The sequence below is a fragment of the Oncorhynchus tshawytscha genome, linkage group LG05 (assembly GCF_018296145.1).
Source record: "Oncorhynchus tshawytscha isolate Ot180627B linkage group LG05, Otsh_v2.0, whole genome shotgun sequence".
Taxonomy (NCBI): Eukaryota; Metazoa; Chordata; class Actinopteri; order Salmoniformes; family Salmonidae; genus Oncorhynchus; species Oncorhynchus tshawytscha.
The window spans coordinates 20,140,206-20,158,665 of NC_056433.1; the positions used below are offsets into that span (position 1 = coordinate 20,140,206).

The 18,460-nt window shown below is 42.7% G+C and overlaps 1 protein-coding gene across 13 annotated transcripts in view; it reads right to left on the reverse strand.

Moving 5' to 3' along the window:
* Positions 1-10,431: 10,431 nt before the first annotated feature.
* The window catches only part of LOC112250123 (protein 4.1-like), a 92,924-nt gene continuing 84,895 nt past the window's right edge, over positions 10,432-18,460 (reverse strand). For 8 of the 13 annotated variants that reach the window (XM_042321642.1, XM_042321643.1, XM_042321647.1 and 5 more), the window contains 8 exons: positions 18,272-18,430; positions 16,584-16,646; positions 15,595-16,284; positions 14,347-14,475; positions 14,157-14,255; positions 13,382-13,462; positions 12,569-12,684; positions 10,432-10,902 (listed from right to left, as the gene is read on the reverse strand). In XM_042321642.1, coding sequence (XP_042177576.1) covers positions 12,577-12,684; positions 13,382-13,462; positions 14,157-14,255; positions 14,347-14,475; positions 15,595-16,284; positions 16,584-16,646; positions 18,272-18,430 — 1,329 coding nt within the window. In that variant the 3' untranslated portion in view covers positions 10,432-10,902; positions 12,569-12,576. Of the gene's footprint in view, positions 10,903-11,184; positions 11,315-12,568; positions 12,685-13,381; positions 13,463-14,156; positions 14,256-14,346; positions 14,476-15,594; positions 16,285-16,583; positions 16,647-18,271; positions 18,431-18,460 lie in introns of those variants that run through there. The other 5 variants (XM_042321641.1, XM_042321648.1, XM_042321650.1 and 2 more) reach the window with 5 other exon arrangements.

The following is an 18,460-nucleotide window of genomic DNA, read 5'->3' on the forward strand; positions in this document are numbered from 1 at the left end:
AGTGGTGAGAAGCGGAGAGGGCGGGGATCTTTGGGCGGTGTGATGGTGGCGTGGTAGGCAGTGAAAAATGTAAACTTTTCCCAACTTCATGCAAATCACCAGCGGACCGCTGGGCGATGACCAATCATATCGAATGTTTCCCATGACGAATTTGATGCTGTGTGGCCCAAGGCTGGAGACTTTCTTCAGCAAAGATACCAACACATCTTGACCACCAAAGTCCAATTGATGTCACAATGCTGTCCAGTACTTTAAAAATATCCTCTCCTATTGTCCTGGTTTCCAGTGGTTTGCAGAAGAGGATGTCTTTTTTAATTGACCCCCAGTAATCGTAACGGACATATAACAGGAGCTGTGCCAGACTCGCCACCTCTGACTCATCCAGCTGTAAAGCATATAATTCACTGGCTTGTATGCGAAGCATCTCAAAACATCTCCTGTCATGTCACTGATGCATCGTGAAACAGTGTTTGATGAAGGCATTGTCTGTATAGACCTTTTCTCTCAGCATTATCCCAGCCATATCCGCCATATCTCGAAAGTCATGTTAATTCTGGCAAAAAAAACTCCTGTGCCTTATTTTTCAAATTGGCAGGTTTTGTTTCTAAATGTCTGTGCAAGAGTGAAGTTTCCATCGTGTTGTGAAATAGTACTTTTGTACATAACACACTGTGGCTGAGGAAAGGCACTACTCCCAATATAAGTGAACCCCAAAATCAATGTAGTTATCATCATATTCCCACTGGCTCCAGGTCATCTACAAGTCCCCCCTTATCTCAGCTCACTGGTCACCATAGCAGCACCCACCTGTAGCACGCGCTCCAGCAGGTATATCTCTCTGGTCACCCCCAAATCCAATTCTCCCTTTGGCCGCCTCTCCTTCCAGTTCTCTGCTGCCAATGACTGGAACGAACTACAAAAATCTCTGAAACTGGAAACACTCCCTCACTAGCTTTAAGCACCAGCTGTCAGAGCAGCTCACAGATTACTGCTCATAGGCCATCTATAATTTAGCACAAACAACTGCCTCTCCGCCTACTGTATTTATTTATTTTGCGCCTATCTCTACTTTGCACCTATCACTTACTATGCATGTTGTGTTGAACTGCTTTGCTTTATCTTGGCCAGGTCGCAATTGTAAATGAGAACTTGTTCTCAACTTGCCTACCTGGTCAAATAAAGGTAAAAAATATATTTGCGCTTCTTCGATGGTCTGTTGTTCGGTGCTTTCCGGGTAAGGGAGCAGTAGCTCTTCGGCTGCATAAGTGTCACTGTCATTGTCCATGCTATCTAGGCTAACAACAAATGTAGAATTACTGATTGCATTAGCATTGGATGTGCTCGTGGAAGCAGAACAACTTGTGTCATCAACAGGTGCAGGTGTAGTACTGCTGGGAGTATCAGTACTACCAGTAGAGTAGGTATGGACGCGGCCTTACTTTTAACCATTTATCAATTTTTGAGCAAACGGAATTAGCAGCAGTTACGTTTGGATACATACGGACTGTTAGTAGAATTCCCGCAAGAGAGTAACGGTTAATGTGATTGGATATTATTTGACAAGGCTACCTGTATTTGACAATGTGTTGTTATTTTGCTGAACAGTAGATGGTTTAGTTTTATTTTTGGCAGTGAAGTGAGGCTACTCAGGTGAGAAAAAAACCTCAGCCAAATGTACAGACCGTTGGAAAATATAAATGGACTGTTTGAAAATGTGAAGAAATGATTATTTCTTTGTTTAAATGTGAATCCCCTTTTGATTTGGAGTACCCCCGAAGGCATTGTGCATACCCCAGTTTGGGAATACCTGTCTTAGCAGGATCAGATGGTGACAGCGGTCCCAGCAGGGTCAGACAGCCAGGGAAGACCAGTCTACGGAGCTCAGGTGAATTTTGCAGTATATTCAGTGAATTATACATAAGTTGCATCTTGAGTTGATGGGTAGACCTACAGTAGCTACATGACAGCACCTTAAGTTTAAAGCTACAGTCTGGGATCTGGGAATAATGGTAATTTCATTTATCGAACCATTGATTCAATTCGTACTAACGTACTTAAGTAAAAATACTTGAAAGTACTACTTAAGTAGTTGTACGTTTTACCCCATACATTTTCCTTGACTTTCAAAAGTACTTGTAACATTTTGAATGCTTAGCATGACAGCAACATTTTCTAATTCACACACTTATCAAGAGAACATCCCTGGTCATCCTTACTGCCTCTGATCTGGCAGACTCACTAAACACATGCTTAGTTTGTAAATGATGTCTGAGTGTTGGAGCATGCTCCTGGCTGTATGTAAATTTAGAAAACAAGAAAATGATGCCGTCTGGTTTGCTTTATACAAGGAACTTGAAATGAACTATACTTTTACTTTTGATACTTAAGTATATTTAAAACCAAATACTTTTAGACTTTTACTAAAGTAGTATTTTAGTGGGTGACTTTTACCTGAGCCATTTTCTATCAAGGTATCTTTACTTTTACTCAAGCATGACGATTGGGTTCTTTTTCCATCACTGTATGGAATACTGTACAACCAAGGGAGTCTGTATTGAAAACATTCCCACGTCAGGGAAGATCTAGGCAATCCCTAGCAGCTGGGCTGCACAGTCCTGGCCCTGGGGGTCTGCTGTACTGTTGTCACTCTGGCCTTGGCCTAACACACCTGAAACCAATAATGAATGTTTCACTAAGACCATAAAGCTGAGTGGTGTGTGCTGGATTGGGGCGCTACAAGGCCGTGGACTCTTAGGGGCAGGACAGGGTGACCCAGCTATTTGTGTGGAAGTAAAAAGAGCTCTACAGTACTATTAGATCTATGATATGAATTAAATGGAGGGTGTACGGTTTCTATGTGTTAATGTGTATGTGAGTTTTCATTCAACTTTTGTTTTCCAAAGCATTCCCTTTGAGACAAAAAAAAAGATGGGAAGGAAGTTGGGGAGAGAGTTGAGTTATTGACTAGACTGGTGGGGGTCGGGCGTGTAGGTGGCTCGGGTTGGCTGGGCGGTCTGCCTGAAATGTTTATGTACCTTAGAGGTTGTCTTAAAGATAGTCAAAAGTTGTCTTTGTACTTTATTTGTAAGAGTTGTTCATTGGTTAAGCTATTGGTTAAAGGTGCATCATGGATCAGTCTTATTAATCACTAAAACATATTTAATTATCTCTTACCTAGCTTGATAACTGTGGGAATTTTTGCTTCTTTTTTGTTGTTCTATACAGAGACGGCTAGAAGGGCCATTGATCATATTAGATTGTGTAGTAATGCAGGAAATGTGCTTTAGATGCCCCAAAAAATGGGAGGGCCCCCTGACAAGTTATGTCCCCCTCTGCATCTAGCACAGCTGGGGGGATTTAATCATTCATAATCAATCGATCAAAAATATAAAAATAATCTTCGCAAAAAAAAATATTTTAAAATTATAATATGTAGAAACTATGAGAATAGAAATGTTCAGAACTTTTGTGAAACATCCCAGCACAGCTGAAAAATATATGGCAAATAGAAATCCAAACTGGATCGTGTTCAGAGATAGATGGGAGGGGTTGAGTGGAGTTGAGGGATGGGACTAACAAACAAAAAAGATAACCATTGTGAAATATACTGTGTCCGTAGAATGTATAATCTGGAAGTAGAAGCCTAAATATTGTTGTCCATTAGTTTACACCAATTAGGGGAGGGATGATAGGGTTCGGGGAAAATAATAAAGGAAAATATATATTTACAAAAAAGATAGGGACAGGAAATGATGCAGACAATTACATTGATGGAAGCCACAATGTATCTGCAATATTAAAGCTGACCCCACTTCTAAAACCAAAGTTGTTCCCCTGATCAACACAGATATTAAACGGTTTTCCAAAATGTTGTTGTTCTGTCTCGAGCCTTACTTACACAAAATGGTCATCACGGATCAAAACAGGTTAGTAAAAAAATGTATCCTCGTAAACCTCCGTCAACTATTACGTATTTTAGATGCTTCATCAGAAACAGCTACTTGGACTAGATATTCCGATGCAGAAAAAGCTCTTGATAAACTAGAATGGTCATATCCCTAGTCTGTCTTAGAACACATGATAATTGGCTGCAATTTCATTAATATGATTAACATTCTATATGCCAATCCCTCAGCCATAGTTGTAACAGGCAATATATGTTCTGCTCCATTCAGAATCACTAGAGGAAGCAGACAAGGTGACCCAATTTCCCCTTTGCTATTCTTATTATCGATGAACCCCTGGCTCAGGCAACTCATCATGGAAATAACACAAACTTCCCTAAACTCTACTGATCACTTCATCTCATTAGAGAGACAATATTTGACTATATCTAGACAATGTACTTGAATCGCTCCCAAACGCATTGAAGATCATAGATAAATTCAGCTTCATCTCAAGTCATAAAATGAATCTTCTCAAGAGCCCGATGGACAACTCCATCTCTACATATGGAATCCCAATAGTTTTCCATTTTAAATATATGGGAATCGATACATTTCTTTCCTTAGAGAAAACCTTTGCCAGAAACTTCAACAGAACGCTCATATCAATTAAACCCGACCTCAGTAGATGGAATAATATCCCAGTTGCTTTAAGCGGCAGAATATCTATTGGCAAAATTAATACATTGCAACGGCTGAATTTCTGTAGTTCAATGCTTCCCATGGCTCTCCCTTCTGGCTATTGGGATCAAATGAATAGTTTCAAAATGTATATGGCAAGGTAAACGATCACAGATAAAATTAACACATTTACAAAGAGGGAACGACGTAGGACTATCCTTTAAATTGCATTTCCAGGCACTATCATTTCACCCATAATAATAATAAATTGGCTTAGACATGATTCTTCTGCCCCCTGGCTGAGTATAGAGAGAAATATGGTGTTTCCTATTACTCTGGAAGAAGTGCTCTTCACTGATATATCCCTTGAACAATGTAAACCACGCTTGGATACTATTATTGCTCACAATTTCGATTTGGCACAAATTTAAAAAACAATGCAACTGGGAATCAAAATGGCATGCCCATACACAAGAGTTTCACAAAAAATGCCTTGCGATCTGGAGGGCGGCCTTTTGCATCCCCCCAACGTGGAATCCGTATCCTTACCGATATCATGGACGGTAATGGTTTGAGAACATTCCAAGATTGGAAACATACAGACATATCACCAGACAACTCCTTTTTTTCTATACCTACAAACTTAGGTCAGCTGTACTGACTCTCTGTAGACAGCAGTCATACATTTACAATGGACAATACAGGGGGTCAAACAATGTTTTCAGAGACTAGCAAAACCAATAGGTGGAAGATGAGGTGGAAAGAGACATTTCAGAGAACGTGTGATCTTGAAAACTGAAATAACCTTGGGTTGATGCTGAGCGCTGGTGACTAGAAATAGTCTGCTGGTTTCAAAATGAAGCATGATGGCATGCATAGAACATTGGCAACTCTGGATGAATACATAACAAAACTCCAGAAAGGAATTGAAAATGTTCTTGTAGTCTCACCAACATACAAATGGCTGTTAAATGCTCATTTCCTATCTAGGAGAGAAAATATGGCAACAATACAGTATGCTCCGCATGACAACGCCAATGACCAATTTAGCCTTGATTAACCACTATCAGAAGCCCCTCCATTATGTCTCATCCAGTGACTGTCAATATGATTGACAGGCGTGTGATTGAATGCAGGAGAAGTGTGATGGTGGGGCAATGAGTGGGCCCAGACCTGATCACTGTAGGGGCACATCCACTGACAGATGTAGGATCTTCATTGGAGCCAGTTTGCTACAGCAGTACAAAATCATGCAGCAGCAGGAAATGTGAAGGAAAATCAAACCTGAAATTTCAAAATGGAAATTACAAACTTCAAATGAAATACAAGTTTAAAATGTCCTGCATTGTAGGAAAGTTCCCCTGCAACAGGGTGATCAAATTACGGTCTCTCCTCAATCATGGTTCAGTATCATGGTTTTATATATTGAAGCCTGAGTTAGTCTAAACATAATTAATTCAATCTCTTCTGGGTTGGGGCTAGGTAATTACATGCTGATCATGTTTTGTGGTGCTGTTTGAACTTTATCATTTCCATTCATTAAGGAGTAATATTCGCTCTCTTTTTAATAGACTGACTGTTTATGAACTATTTTTAGCTCGTGACAGTTTGTGGAGTTTAGATCAGCGGTTCTCAACTGGTGGAACGCAACCCAAAATTATAAACATGTCCTATTGCTGCAGGAATATTTCCCCAGGTTTGGGTCACGGGTTAGAGTAAAACATTTCAACCTGAACTTAAACAACTAAAACCGGGTAGAAAGTGTGTAGAAATTATAATTAAATCATTTAAAATCGCTGAACTATTTTTCTTCAACACAGTATTTTTTTTATATAAAGCTATTAGCAGCACTATTTTGCAGACTTGGTTGATGTTGTAGTCTCAAACCAGTGATGATATTATTGTGCAAAATTGTACTAGAGACCTATAAGACTATTTATATAAAAGCAGCACACCCTGGCCCCTACACCCTCAAAATCCAGCCTAAACCTATGACTGCCCCACGAACCAGAGTGATACCCATTCAAAACTCCAGTTAGTGTGCTAGCTGTGGAAATGTCAGTCATGACTAATTCCTGTGAAGTAGCATGGCTGAGTAGCCAGAGTAAGAGACATGGGGCCCGATGGAAGAGACAGTTATACCAGCTGATTCCATTATGAGAGAGGGCTCAACTCATCCAGACAGTGACACTGTGCACATGGAGTTCGATCATACATACAGTTCTCTCTGTCTGGAACTGAGCTTGACAGAGCTGTGGGGTTTGTGCTGTATAAAGTCAAGCTGGAGGTGTATTCTCTTAGTATGATATAGCAAGACCTAGTACCCTCAGAAAAGCCACCCACGACGCTGAATGCCATTGAATATTCTACCTCTGTATGCCACAAGCACAGTGATTGTATGTTAAGTACATCCCCCTCTCCGGAGAACATGAGAGCAAGTGAGTCAGAGAAAATTCCTTAAAGCTAGAATCCTTAATTGAAAAAAATAAAGCAGCCACTCATTCTCTAGATGGGTCTGGAGAAATGTAGCCACACTCAAATTCATAGACAGTGCAATGGATGCGAGTCCTAACCACCCATATCATCAAAATGTATTTTATCCTTAGTTGGTACAGAAATCCCCAAGAAACCATGATGCCTGGCAGAGCAAAATGTTTTTGTTGCCAAAATAAGCTAATGATCAAATGGGAGAAGGAGATATTCTAATTCATTGATCATGATGGTTGGAAGTCAAAATGAGCGGTCAAAGTGTCTGTCCCGCAATCTGATAGCTGAGCGGTGATGGTTGTTGCTAGGGTCGAGTGATTAATTACACAAAGCAGATCAAAGATTCATCTGATGGATTTCTCACTCTATGCAAATGAACAAGAAACCACAAAAACAAGAGAGCCTCAGAAATGGCCTGATATCCAGATGATTGTGAAAAAGGGGTTTTAATCGCAGTTACCCCCAAAGGCTCATTTGAATAACTGGATAAGTAAATAACCAAAACGGCAAAGAATTGAACATTACTTGGCCAGATGAAGCAGTATAACATTCTTCCTACACAGAACAGTTTGTTGTAATCTTGAACCCCTTATTGAAAATGAAATGCAATCCCTGTGTGTGTGTGTGTGTGTGAGGGGGGTAAATTTCAGAATTGCTCATTAAGTGTTATAAATCCTTCCTCTAATCATATCAGGCAGAGGCTTTATCTCTTTAGTGTTTAGGGAACATTCTCTCATGTTTATTCAAGAAACACACTGCATATTGACAGCATTCGATAGCCGAACTTAATTAAGTTCAAAGGCGCAGCGGAGAATAAAGCCTGTTTCTCGAAGCAAACAGTGCTTATCTTGCCAATAACGAAAGTTAGGGACCATCACATGTTTATAATAAGTCATAATCCTTTTAAATTCTATATATGAACAATTGGAAATAGCTTGGGGATTTGGAAGACAAATGGCAGTGATCTGTTATCAATTCTGATTTCAATTGTATTCTGAATAAGTAACTGTTTGGGAGAAGTATAGAGACTTCCACAACACAGTCAGAGAGCAGTATAATAGCAAAGTCAATCTATTTCTATCACATGTACTACAACTAAACAAACCAATCAATAGACATTCACACAGAACCTTCCAACAACAGCTTCACTCAAAATCTCTGTTCGGCCAATTACAATCTCTCAAATATCCAGTTTACTTCAACAGACCAGACGTGTCCATCAAACCCTTCATACTTTCTCAGAGAAATTATAATTATCCAAAGTGGAGACTCTGTATGTTTATGACATCTTGGATTGGTGCTGGATTGGCCACCCAGCACCAGGGTTGGGTAAACTATTAACCAGGCAGTAGTAAATCTTAGTAATCACTGGGTTGTTTAAACAGAACAAAGTCCAAATCACAAGTGGTATTTCTACAGCAGCGTGCCACAGGGCCAAAGGCCTGCCTCACCCTCACCAGTTACCACCATCAGTACGTCTAGCTTGGTGTTTGTCAGAGGTTCTCTGGGTGGTCCCTGGATGGCTGCTCTGGATTGGGGTCTTATTGCCCGTCATTCTGCTGCTGATGCAGATCATTGTTTACCTGAACTGGAAGGTACTTATTAAACTGCACTCTGCTCGGTCTGTAATAATAGTTAACAAATTAGTGATTTTGGATCATGTCAATGATCTAAAAAATAGACAATATACAATTACATGATTTAAAGCTAGTCAATATCTGTAACAGCTTACTTGTAGCATACGTTACTGGACACCCAGCCTGTGTAAACCTGGTAGGATTTGACTTGCTGCATATTACTGAATTACAGCTGCATTAGCATAGAAACAGTCCTACTTTTCAAACATACAAAAACATTATTTTGAGAAAATGTCCCATCTGAGAAGTAAGTCTTTAGAAAGTGGCTTAGTGTGGAGCTGGCCTTAAAGGCTCAGCCACCTGTCGATACTTTCTCCATTTCATTATTGATGGTATTATTGATGGAGCTCTGCCTCTCAGCAGGGCTCAGACCTCACAGCTTTCAAACATTGCTGGCTGCAGACAGAGGATGTGACCACACACACTCTCCTTCCTTTATAATCAGTAGAGGCAAAGTTGTCTTCAGCACCTTACCCCAGGGACATGGCCTCCAGCCTGAGCTACACAACCTCATCACCCAGGCAGAGACGACAGGCTGAGGGGAAGGTGTACACCTGAGAAGGGGAACTGAATGGCCCCATACTGGATATTGCCCTACTGGGTACAGTACAGCCCTCTGAGAACTCACAGGACATGCATGCACAATAGTGTCACAGGGAGAGCACAGGGGATGGAGATGCTGAATACAATTACTATCCACCGCCAGATCATGGATAAAACACCAGCTAAGACAGAGTGAAGCAACAATCTGCAAAGAATAATATGGAATTCCAAATCACTGTTTACAAACTGTTGGAATGCAGAGACAATGTGCATATTTTATTACTAAAATAATTGTTTATTGTACCATCAGTATTCAATTATTTCTAAGAATTGTTCAAGTTCTTTTCAGACTATTGCCTATGGTTGACAGGTCCCAGAACCCAGAAGTCCACAATGAGCTTCTGTAAAAAGATCTGAGCCCTTTCTAAAGCAATGAAAACTTTTGAGGATGGTCTTTTTTTGTGGTTCAACAGGAAGCAAGTAATAACTCAAAGATGTTTGGCTGCTGAAGGGTGTTGTGTAAAAAGAAACCAAAGTCATCCAATTAGAGAATAACAAATGTTTATTTCAGTGTTACACAGAGGGTTAGGTGGCTGTGGTGGAGAGGGGGAAAACAATTTTCAAGCTGCTGAATATCTAAGATGATCTGCTATACACATGGTCCAAAGAGCTAATTGATGCCGTCATTGGACTTGGTTGGGTTGGTCAGACTGCAGAGAGCACTAAGCATGAGGCAGCCATCTCTTTAATCTACAGGTAAACTATTAAAATGGTGGCAACTGTGTTTCTTTTAGCTGTCAAAAAACCTCAAATATATTAAAAATATATTTTTTTAAAGGGGCGAACACACCTCATCAACATCTACAGTAAATCAGTTTACAGATAAATACACAAAAAGTTTAAAAGACCAACAAAAAAAAAATCTACAAATATATTTATGATTAATGATGCCAGAAAGTCAGAAAAGAAAAAAAAAAGTGTCCAAGCTTTTTATTTCTTACAGTTTTTTTTTCTCTGAGTGAGGTATTGGAAAAGCACCTGCACTTTAATGGAATGCTTCAGTTTTGAATGCATAGAGAAGAACATGTGTTGGCACTGTATTGCAATGTACAAAATGACACATTGCTTCACCCTTTGCTGGTCCCTTGGAAACTCACCCAATTAAATTAATTTGCTGTTCTTCTGTCCCCCCCCAAAAAAAAAAAAAAAAAAAACTGATAAACATCTGGCTCTAAGAACATAGAACAAGACTAGGTCCAAAGCTAATATCCACCTAGTCTTACTTCCTGTCCACATACAGATGCGAGGATCCAGGAAGCTAGATATTGAAATGTACTTTCTCATAACACCAGCTGTCTGTACATACTAGGAATGTGAATACTGCGCAACAATAAAAATTACCACTTGATAAATCCTATCTAGTTTTAACAATGATAGCCATTTTTTTCTTCTTTTAGCAAAAAACACATAAGAATAAAAACGCACTACAAACATTAGCTAAGTGGTTCTCTTCTGAGTGATAAAAAAGGAAGGCGTGCGATGAAACAGACACATAGGAGTTCAGCCTCTGGGTTGTCTTCACCTTGTCTTCTCGCCAGGTTGACTCTCAGTTTGGGAGATGACAGGAGTTTCTCAAACATCCATGTATGAACTTCACAGGCTCTTCAGCTCTGTGAAAGACAAAGAGAGGGATGAATATTATATTTAACATGAATGAGTCTAACACCAACTGGAGTAATTTAAAGCGGTGTCTAGAGCTCTATTTGATATAACCTAAAATAGCTTGGTATGGTAATGCCACTGCCTTGCACTGATTAACAGTGATTATACAGTTGATCATATCTACTATTTTCTCATTTAATTAGGAAGAATTCATCTGCTTCACTGAAAGTGGCCAAATCCTGAGCTTTAGTGCTAATAGGGCATAAATTGGATTTTCATTAGATACTTGCCTACTGGGATTTAAAGCCACCATCTCCTTGGGGCAAACCCAAACCAGCTAGTACTCCATCGCCTGCTTCAAAGTCTTTTGATGAGAGAGGTATCTCTCACGTCATGCCAGGTAGGTAGAGAGGAGGGAGACTATAGCGAGACAAAAGCACTTGATGATCTGACAACAGCTGCCGCAGCATTCTCACAGAAGGTTACACATGCTGCTTCACCAATCAAAGTGTTACTCTATTCTCAGCAACCACCGCAGTCTTGCTCATTTCCCCCCCATTCAGCAGAACTGGAGAGGCATGACAGAACTAAACACTTGAGCTGGGCTGGCTGGGGCTCTATCTGGGCCACCTCTGAAGTGGAAATAAATTGACTACTTTTATCAGTCCCACTTTCCTGTTGGCAGTTATTGCGTTGCTGAAGTGCAGAGCAGGCTCTGCATGGAGATGGATTGTAAACCAAAGCTTTACTGTAATGTAAACAAATCGCTGTGCATCGGACAACTGGCATGATGAGCTGTCTGAACTTGCCAAACGACCCGAGGATATACCGCTATATGGACAGGGTGGAGGCAGAGCAATGAGCTAGTTTATACAGAGTAATACCAAAGTAATGAAGGCATATGATCCACCCAGCACCCATGGATTCACTGTCCCAATCAATTGGCTCAGAGCCTCTGCTTTGCTGTGGGTACATTTTATACTATTGTATGGACCCACTTCTGACTCATTTTTGATGAGCCATAGATACTGCTTTGTGACTGAAGTAATTGAGGTGTTTTCAAAACAATTCTCTGGGCGTGATCCAAGCTTTTTGAGACCTCAATGGATTATAATGGTTTCATGTCCAATGGTTGACAAAGTTGAGTAACTGATGAAAGAGCTATTGTAAAGAGCTTTCAAGCTAACAACCTACAGGGAATATTTGTTTCCTCCTCCCTTACACCAATTAATTAGCATAGTCATTAATCTGCTGTTCCAATGTGTATGAAGTGTCATAATGTCTGGTGGAGTGTGGTGCCACAGTCTGCCAGCACTGTGCATGTTAGAATACAGACAGTGATGTCACAAGGTTAGCAAAGCAAGTAAAACAAAAATATTTTGCTCAGACAAAATGATACATCTGTAGATGTTTGGTTCTGACATTTTGTATGAATTGTGACATTTCATCCCAAAATAGCTCAGTCAAATGCAGACAGAGCAACCGGGGAGTTAACAGAGAAGATGAAGAACACAAAGACAAGGAGACAGACAGTTCCACCATGTGGGGGACTTATTTCCAGCGGATGCCGCTGACGTGCTGGTTGTTTGGGCTAGTAGGGCTCCTGTAGAGTAAGAGCAGAGGGACGCCTCCCTCACTCTATACCCCTCTAATCACCACACCCTTGGGCCTTACCTGGTGCCTCAGTCCTCGCCCTCCTCGGCCAGCTCTGTCTCTTTGTGGACCACCACCCGGGTCACTGACATGTCAGGGTGCTGCTCTTTGGCTTCCTTTATAGCCTGGGCCAAGGCCTATCCGGGGTGGCAACACGCCCCAGCAACAACACACCCAAAAGGAAAGGGAGACGATGGCATTAACGGAAACAATGGAACACAAAGGAACCGAAAACAATTGACACAGATGAGAAAAGTAGTGGGAGCAACAACAAAACATCAAATGAGAGGACAAAGGATGGGAGGGGTTGAGGAGGATATGGAAAGCATGACTTGGTAGTCTGCCCATGCTTGTCCCTTTGGGGTTTGTGGTGAATTTCTACTGTGGAAACATATGTTGCCGTAAATATTTGTCCATTCTACAGGGACTTCTGTATGGAGTGTATCAGTCTGCTGTACTCTTTAGTTTAATGTCCAGAGAACAGAACAAATCAGCAGCGCTCTCATACGGAGGGAGGTAAAAGACCAACTCTTGACACTATAAATCAGAAAGCTGGGTCTTGTAACAGGAATCGATGCATCTCTTTCAGCTGAGACATTCACTACACAATATGAGCGAGCTATTGATTGCAGTTGGTAGTATGGCATATGATATATAAATATGACAGATTCTCATTTAATTTCCATATTTAGTATAAATGTTCACTAAATGGACAAAAGTGACCAATGTATTAGACCGACAACTTCCATTCAGTAGTACAAGCTGCTGTGGTGTACTGTGTAATTGGTTCCCACCAGAGGGTGTGTCTGATTGTTGTGACTGACTGACGCTCACCTGATCGTGGTCGATGTCTGAGTCTCCGGTGATGACAATGCGCTTCTCGATCCTGGTTTCTGAGAGACCACCTTTTAATGTCTGCAAACAGCCATATGTTCAGGATAAGTGCACAGACATATTGTACTAGTAAAACAACAACTCCATCAGGAGGCTTAAATTATGCACCGAATTAAATTATGAGCCTAATTTCATCAAGTTCAAATCTTCCAATCTTGGAAGTATCTCCTTGTGGACATGTGTGCTCCCAGGGAGGAGGATTTAAAAAGAAAACATCCCCAGCTATGTGTATAAATGAGTTTGGTGCCACCAGCAAGAGAGCAGATGAAAACCAGAGTTCTTCAGCAAGCTTGCTAGAGATACTGTCCAGCAGTGCAGCTGCTGTCAGGTGTCCGCTTAAGCCAGGCGTTTGGCATCTAGGAGTCGGCATCAAGTCACAACAGAGGAATGATGCCTGGGCTGGGCTGGGTAGGTGCCAGTCACAGCCCCAAGCATCGACACTACAGAGCAGGCTGCTCTTCATTTGCACACAGATTACACTGAATAATATGCTGCCAGATGGGAATCCAGTCCTCCCTGCAACAGTTTTCATACCATGGTGTTTACACAATCGACCAGGGAGAGCTGGGCCGTTACCATGGTGATGGATGTGGCTTGGAGGTTACCATGGTGAAGTGTGTAGTAACCGTGATGACGTGTGTGTGTGTGTGTTTAACTTTGTGGTGTGTTTGGCCGTGTGGTTACCATGGTGATGTGTATGGTTACATGTAGTTACCTTGGTGATGTGTGTGGTGGTGGTGGTGCACAGCGACTCAGAGGTAATGGTTTGGGCGGTCATGAGAATGCCTGGTTCACCGTCTCCACTGCCGTCCAGCTGGAGAACAAACAGAACCAGGTTGAGCATCATATTCCCGGCTGAACACTAGCTATATAGCGGTGGTGGTCTATTGAAAGAGTGGTCATACCTGTGCAGCCTCGTAAGTGATGGTCTTTGTCTCTGTGTGCACGATGGGAACCTCCTTAGTGGCAATCTCAGTCTTCTGGGCCGCAAACGTGTCTGAGATGGTCACCATCTCGGTCTTCACCACAGGTGGCTTGGGGGCAGGGAGGGAGAGAGTCAGGACAGACACACACATACCATGCTGGTCCACTTCACTACGCAAATACCACATGCAAAGGCCAGGCAAAAACAGCACAACCGCTAAAGTAGAAGGAACAGAGCTCATGCACAGGCTGCAAATGAACATTACAAAAACTCACAGAACTATAAACTACAATCTCTTCGGCGTAACCATGCAACCAAGCACATGCCAGCTAAGTTAACAACTGAAAATGCAAAAAAGGCAAATAATATACAGAAGTTTTTGTAATTGTTATGTAAGTGCACAATGCATTTTTGCTTTGATCTTTGCCACAGGCTACCAACAGCTTGACACAGACATGCATTGACGTTCCCACAAATGAACGTTGTGGCATTTAAGTGGTTGGGAGGACGAGTCCTTGAAGACAGTCACGTTGGTGACTAAACCCAATCCAAGCAATAACGCATCTTACCCAAGCACTTACAGATAAAGACCCTATACAGGGGAGGAGACACAATCCACATGCTGTAACACACACACACACACAACATGCAGTGCACAATACCTCCATTCCCATGCAATTCTCAGCTCCATTTCTGCCAGTGGGTTCACAAACACAGGGCCCAGGGGCGACCAATACAGTGCTCACAGTATGTATAATGTATGAATGTATGAAGGGACACAGTACGCAGAGTCAAAATAAAACCCCAACAGAAACGTGCTGCATTGAGGTGGTAATGATTACAGTGAAGTAGTCTGTGGGGGGTGCAGATTGACAGTAGAGGGCAGCACTTTGGCACAGATCCACAATGGCTGTTGCTTCTGCTGGGGGATATTAGCCATTATTTCTTACAATTATCACTTATGAACATTCAACTTGCTTAGAAAAATAGCCCAAGCGACCGCTGTGCAGGTGAAAGGCCTTCAGATAGCTTCCCATTGCTATGACACTCAGGTGCTAAGCGAGAGAAGCATGGACAGACAGTAGAGAAGCAGCAGGTAGGTGTGTAGGTACAGTAGGTAGCTAGGTATATAGTAGGTAGGTAGGAGGGGAGGTGGGTGGTGGTGAAGGTCAGAAGTGTGCATGGCTCAGTACTACGCAGCTCTGTGAGGCCGCAGCCATTCATTTACCTCAGAGCAACAAATAACCTGAGGAATGCGCTCCGTCTCAGCGTGAGACGCATCCCCGTTGACTCTGGGCTCCTCCTCTTCCTCCTCTTCTTCTTCTTCTTCCACAGCCACCAGGCCAGGCTGGTCCTCAGCATGCCCGTTAGGGGCCTCCTCGAGGGTAACCAGGATGTCCTTGGTACGTTCCTCCTCAGCGGGGGCGTCGACCACAAGGGCTGTCTCTGGCTCTGCCATAGGCGTTTCTTCCACTACTGCAGGGGAAGGCCTGGTCTCTACCTCAACCTCTGGGAGTGGTTCGGGCTCTGCGACTTGCTCTGGTTCTTCATGGTCGTCCACTTCCTCCTTCTCCTCTTCCCCAGGCTCTTCTTTGATCTGTTCCACTGAGGTGCTGACAGTGACCTGGGGGTGGTACTCCCCTGCCTCCTCCTCGCTCTCACTGTGGCTGTCCGAGGACACGCTCACAGGCCTCTTCTGCTCCTCCTTACCTTCCTCTATCACTTCCTCTATCACTTCCTCTTCGGGCTTCTCGACCTCGGTCTCCACGGCGACAGGGGTGACCACCACCTCGGGGGTGGTGATGGTGACAGAGCCTTTGGGTGCCACCCTGATCTCCTCGACGACTACCGTCTCTTCTATCTCAACCTCTGCTGCCTGCAACGTTGTCTCGTTTGATTTCTGTTTGTCATCTGAACTCTAAACCAGAGAACAAAAACAACAAACGGAATAGAGAGAAAAAAACAAAAACGTAAAAGATGACCACACAACCCAACAAAGTACAACACCAACTAAAAAATACACCGCAACAAACATAAGGAGGGATGGAAATGGCAACAGATGAAGAACAGTCAGCATAATGGCAACCAGCAAACAGAGAGATATGGATGGGTGGAAGAAGAGACGTCTGGAATAAAACAACTGATGAGCTGGCAGTTAAGAATATGTGTGGGGGAGAGAAAGCAGAAGGTGGGTGTGTTAGATGAGGGGGGGACCACCTTAGAGACCGTGTCCACTGTGAGGTCAGAGAGAGGCTCCTGGGTTGTGGGTGGGGGGCTCCTCTGTGGAACAAAGGCAATGGTCACTCACACCAGCATGGCATCAGGAATCACTAGGGTTAGTTACTATAGCACTGTACAGGTTCCCCTCTGAGCGGGTTAGGAGGGAGAGACTCTCATGCACAAACATTACCATCTCATTACCCATATGTAAGGGAACTTTTAACAGTTCTATATAAAAACATAGTGTACTAACACTCAGAGCACTTAAAATCAGAACAAACATTCAGAACAAGAGGCGAATGACAAGAGAATGAAATGTCGAGAAAATATTCAAGTTTATGGCCAGCCTTGTTTGCGCTCTTACAGCTTGTGTACAAAATTAGGTTTGTGCATTGACAAGCTAATGACACATCTTGTCACAATAATGTGTATACACTGTAAATTCAGCCATTACTTTGATTGTGTGTGGTAGTCTGGACTGGTCATGAACTTGCTACGGCAGCAGCGAGAAGGAACAATGGACAATACATTAGTTGTGGCATGGTTTTATTTGATCTGTACTTAGGAGCACCTGGGCAGTGAGTGGAGCTGAGGCCATTGGGCTAGAGAATACAGTGCCAGCGCCCTCTGCTGCTCTCTTAATGGTGCTACAGCCAGGGTCAACCAGACCAGACTCGCAGGCAAATTTACTGAATAAAATAGAGGTAATTTCCTCTTCTAAGCTCTACACGGGTTAGAGAATGACAAAGCAAAGAGGTCAGAGTTAGATGCTGGACAAACACATTTATGGGGCGAAGACAAACTAACTTTCACAAGCTAATCCACACAGTTCAAAAAACACAACAGAAAACATAGAAGTGCCCTTAAAAGTTTAGTGGCTAAGGGTGGCAGATTGACATCAGAGAAACTGGAGAGATGAAAGCTGGAAAAGGTGCCACAGTAGAAGCTTTCAGCTGTGAAACAAAGAGGGAGACAGGGATAATGGAGGTTTGTGTTCTAGGAATGAGGCAGCACATCTGTAACAAAGACATGCCACACACACTGTTTATCACACAGGTCCAGGACGTGGCCCAAGGCCTGTGTGTGAACACTATCACCTGCTTGTTGGGTGTAGACAGAGTGACAAGAGGCATGCAGTACGTCACGCAACACAGTCAAACACAGGGTGGGAAATCACAAGAGGAGACACGAAGTAGGAAATCAAAAGTGAGGCTTGTCCAGCTGAAAGGAGGAGCGATTACACCGATGCACAAGTGCACGTGAAAGAAGCATACCGTTTTTAAATAATACAGCAGTGAAAATTAAAGCTCAGAAAGAAAGGAATTTTCAACAGTAGTGCAAATAGTAGTGCCCTTATGTTCAGTGTCACTTCAAAACATAAGAGGCTGAGAAAATTGTGAACACAGAAAATCTAGCGCAAAAGAACATTGGTTGGGGCAGTGTGGCATGTGTAGCTACAAAAGAAAGTGTTAGTGGAATTAGGTACAGAGAGAAGGAGAAGAGGGAGAAGGGGTGATACTTCTATATCCAACTGTCACATCAATCATACAGAGAGTCAGAACCAGGGTACAGAGGTTGGAGCCAGGGCCTCCCTGCAGACTAGAGAGATCAGAGGTGGAAACAGGAGGAGAGTAGAGGACATGCAGGCAGGCTGGTGGGACAGGAGGACACGGCTGGACACGTACCCCTTGGGCCTGCAGACGCAGGCTGGTAGCCGGGCTGGCAGTGAGGCGCTTTTCCCATTGACTGGGACGCGTCTCAGGGGTGGCCTCCATAAAACTGCGCTTTAACTCACTAGTGCTAGCCTGATGTTTCAAAACATCCTCCTGAGTCTTATCCAGGTCCTAGCGGTGTCAGGAGGATGCCACACACAG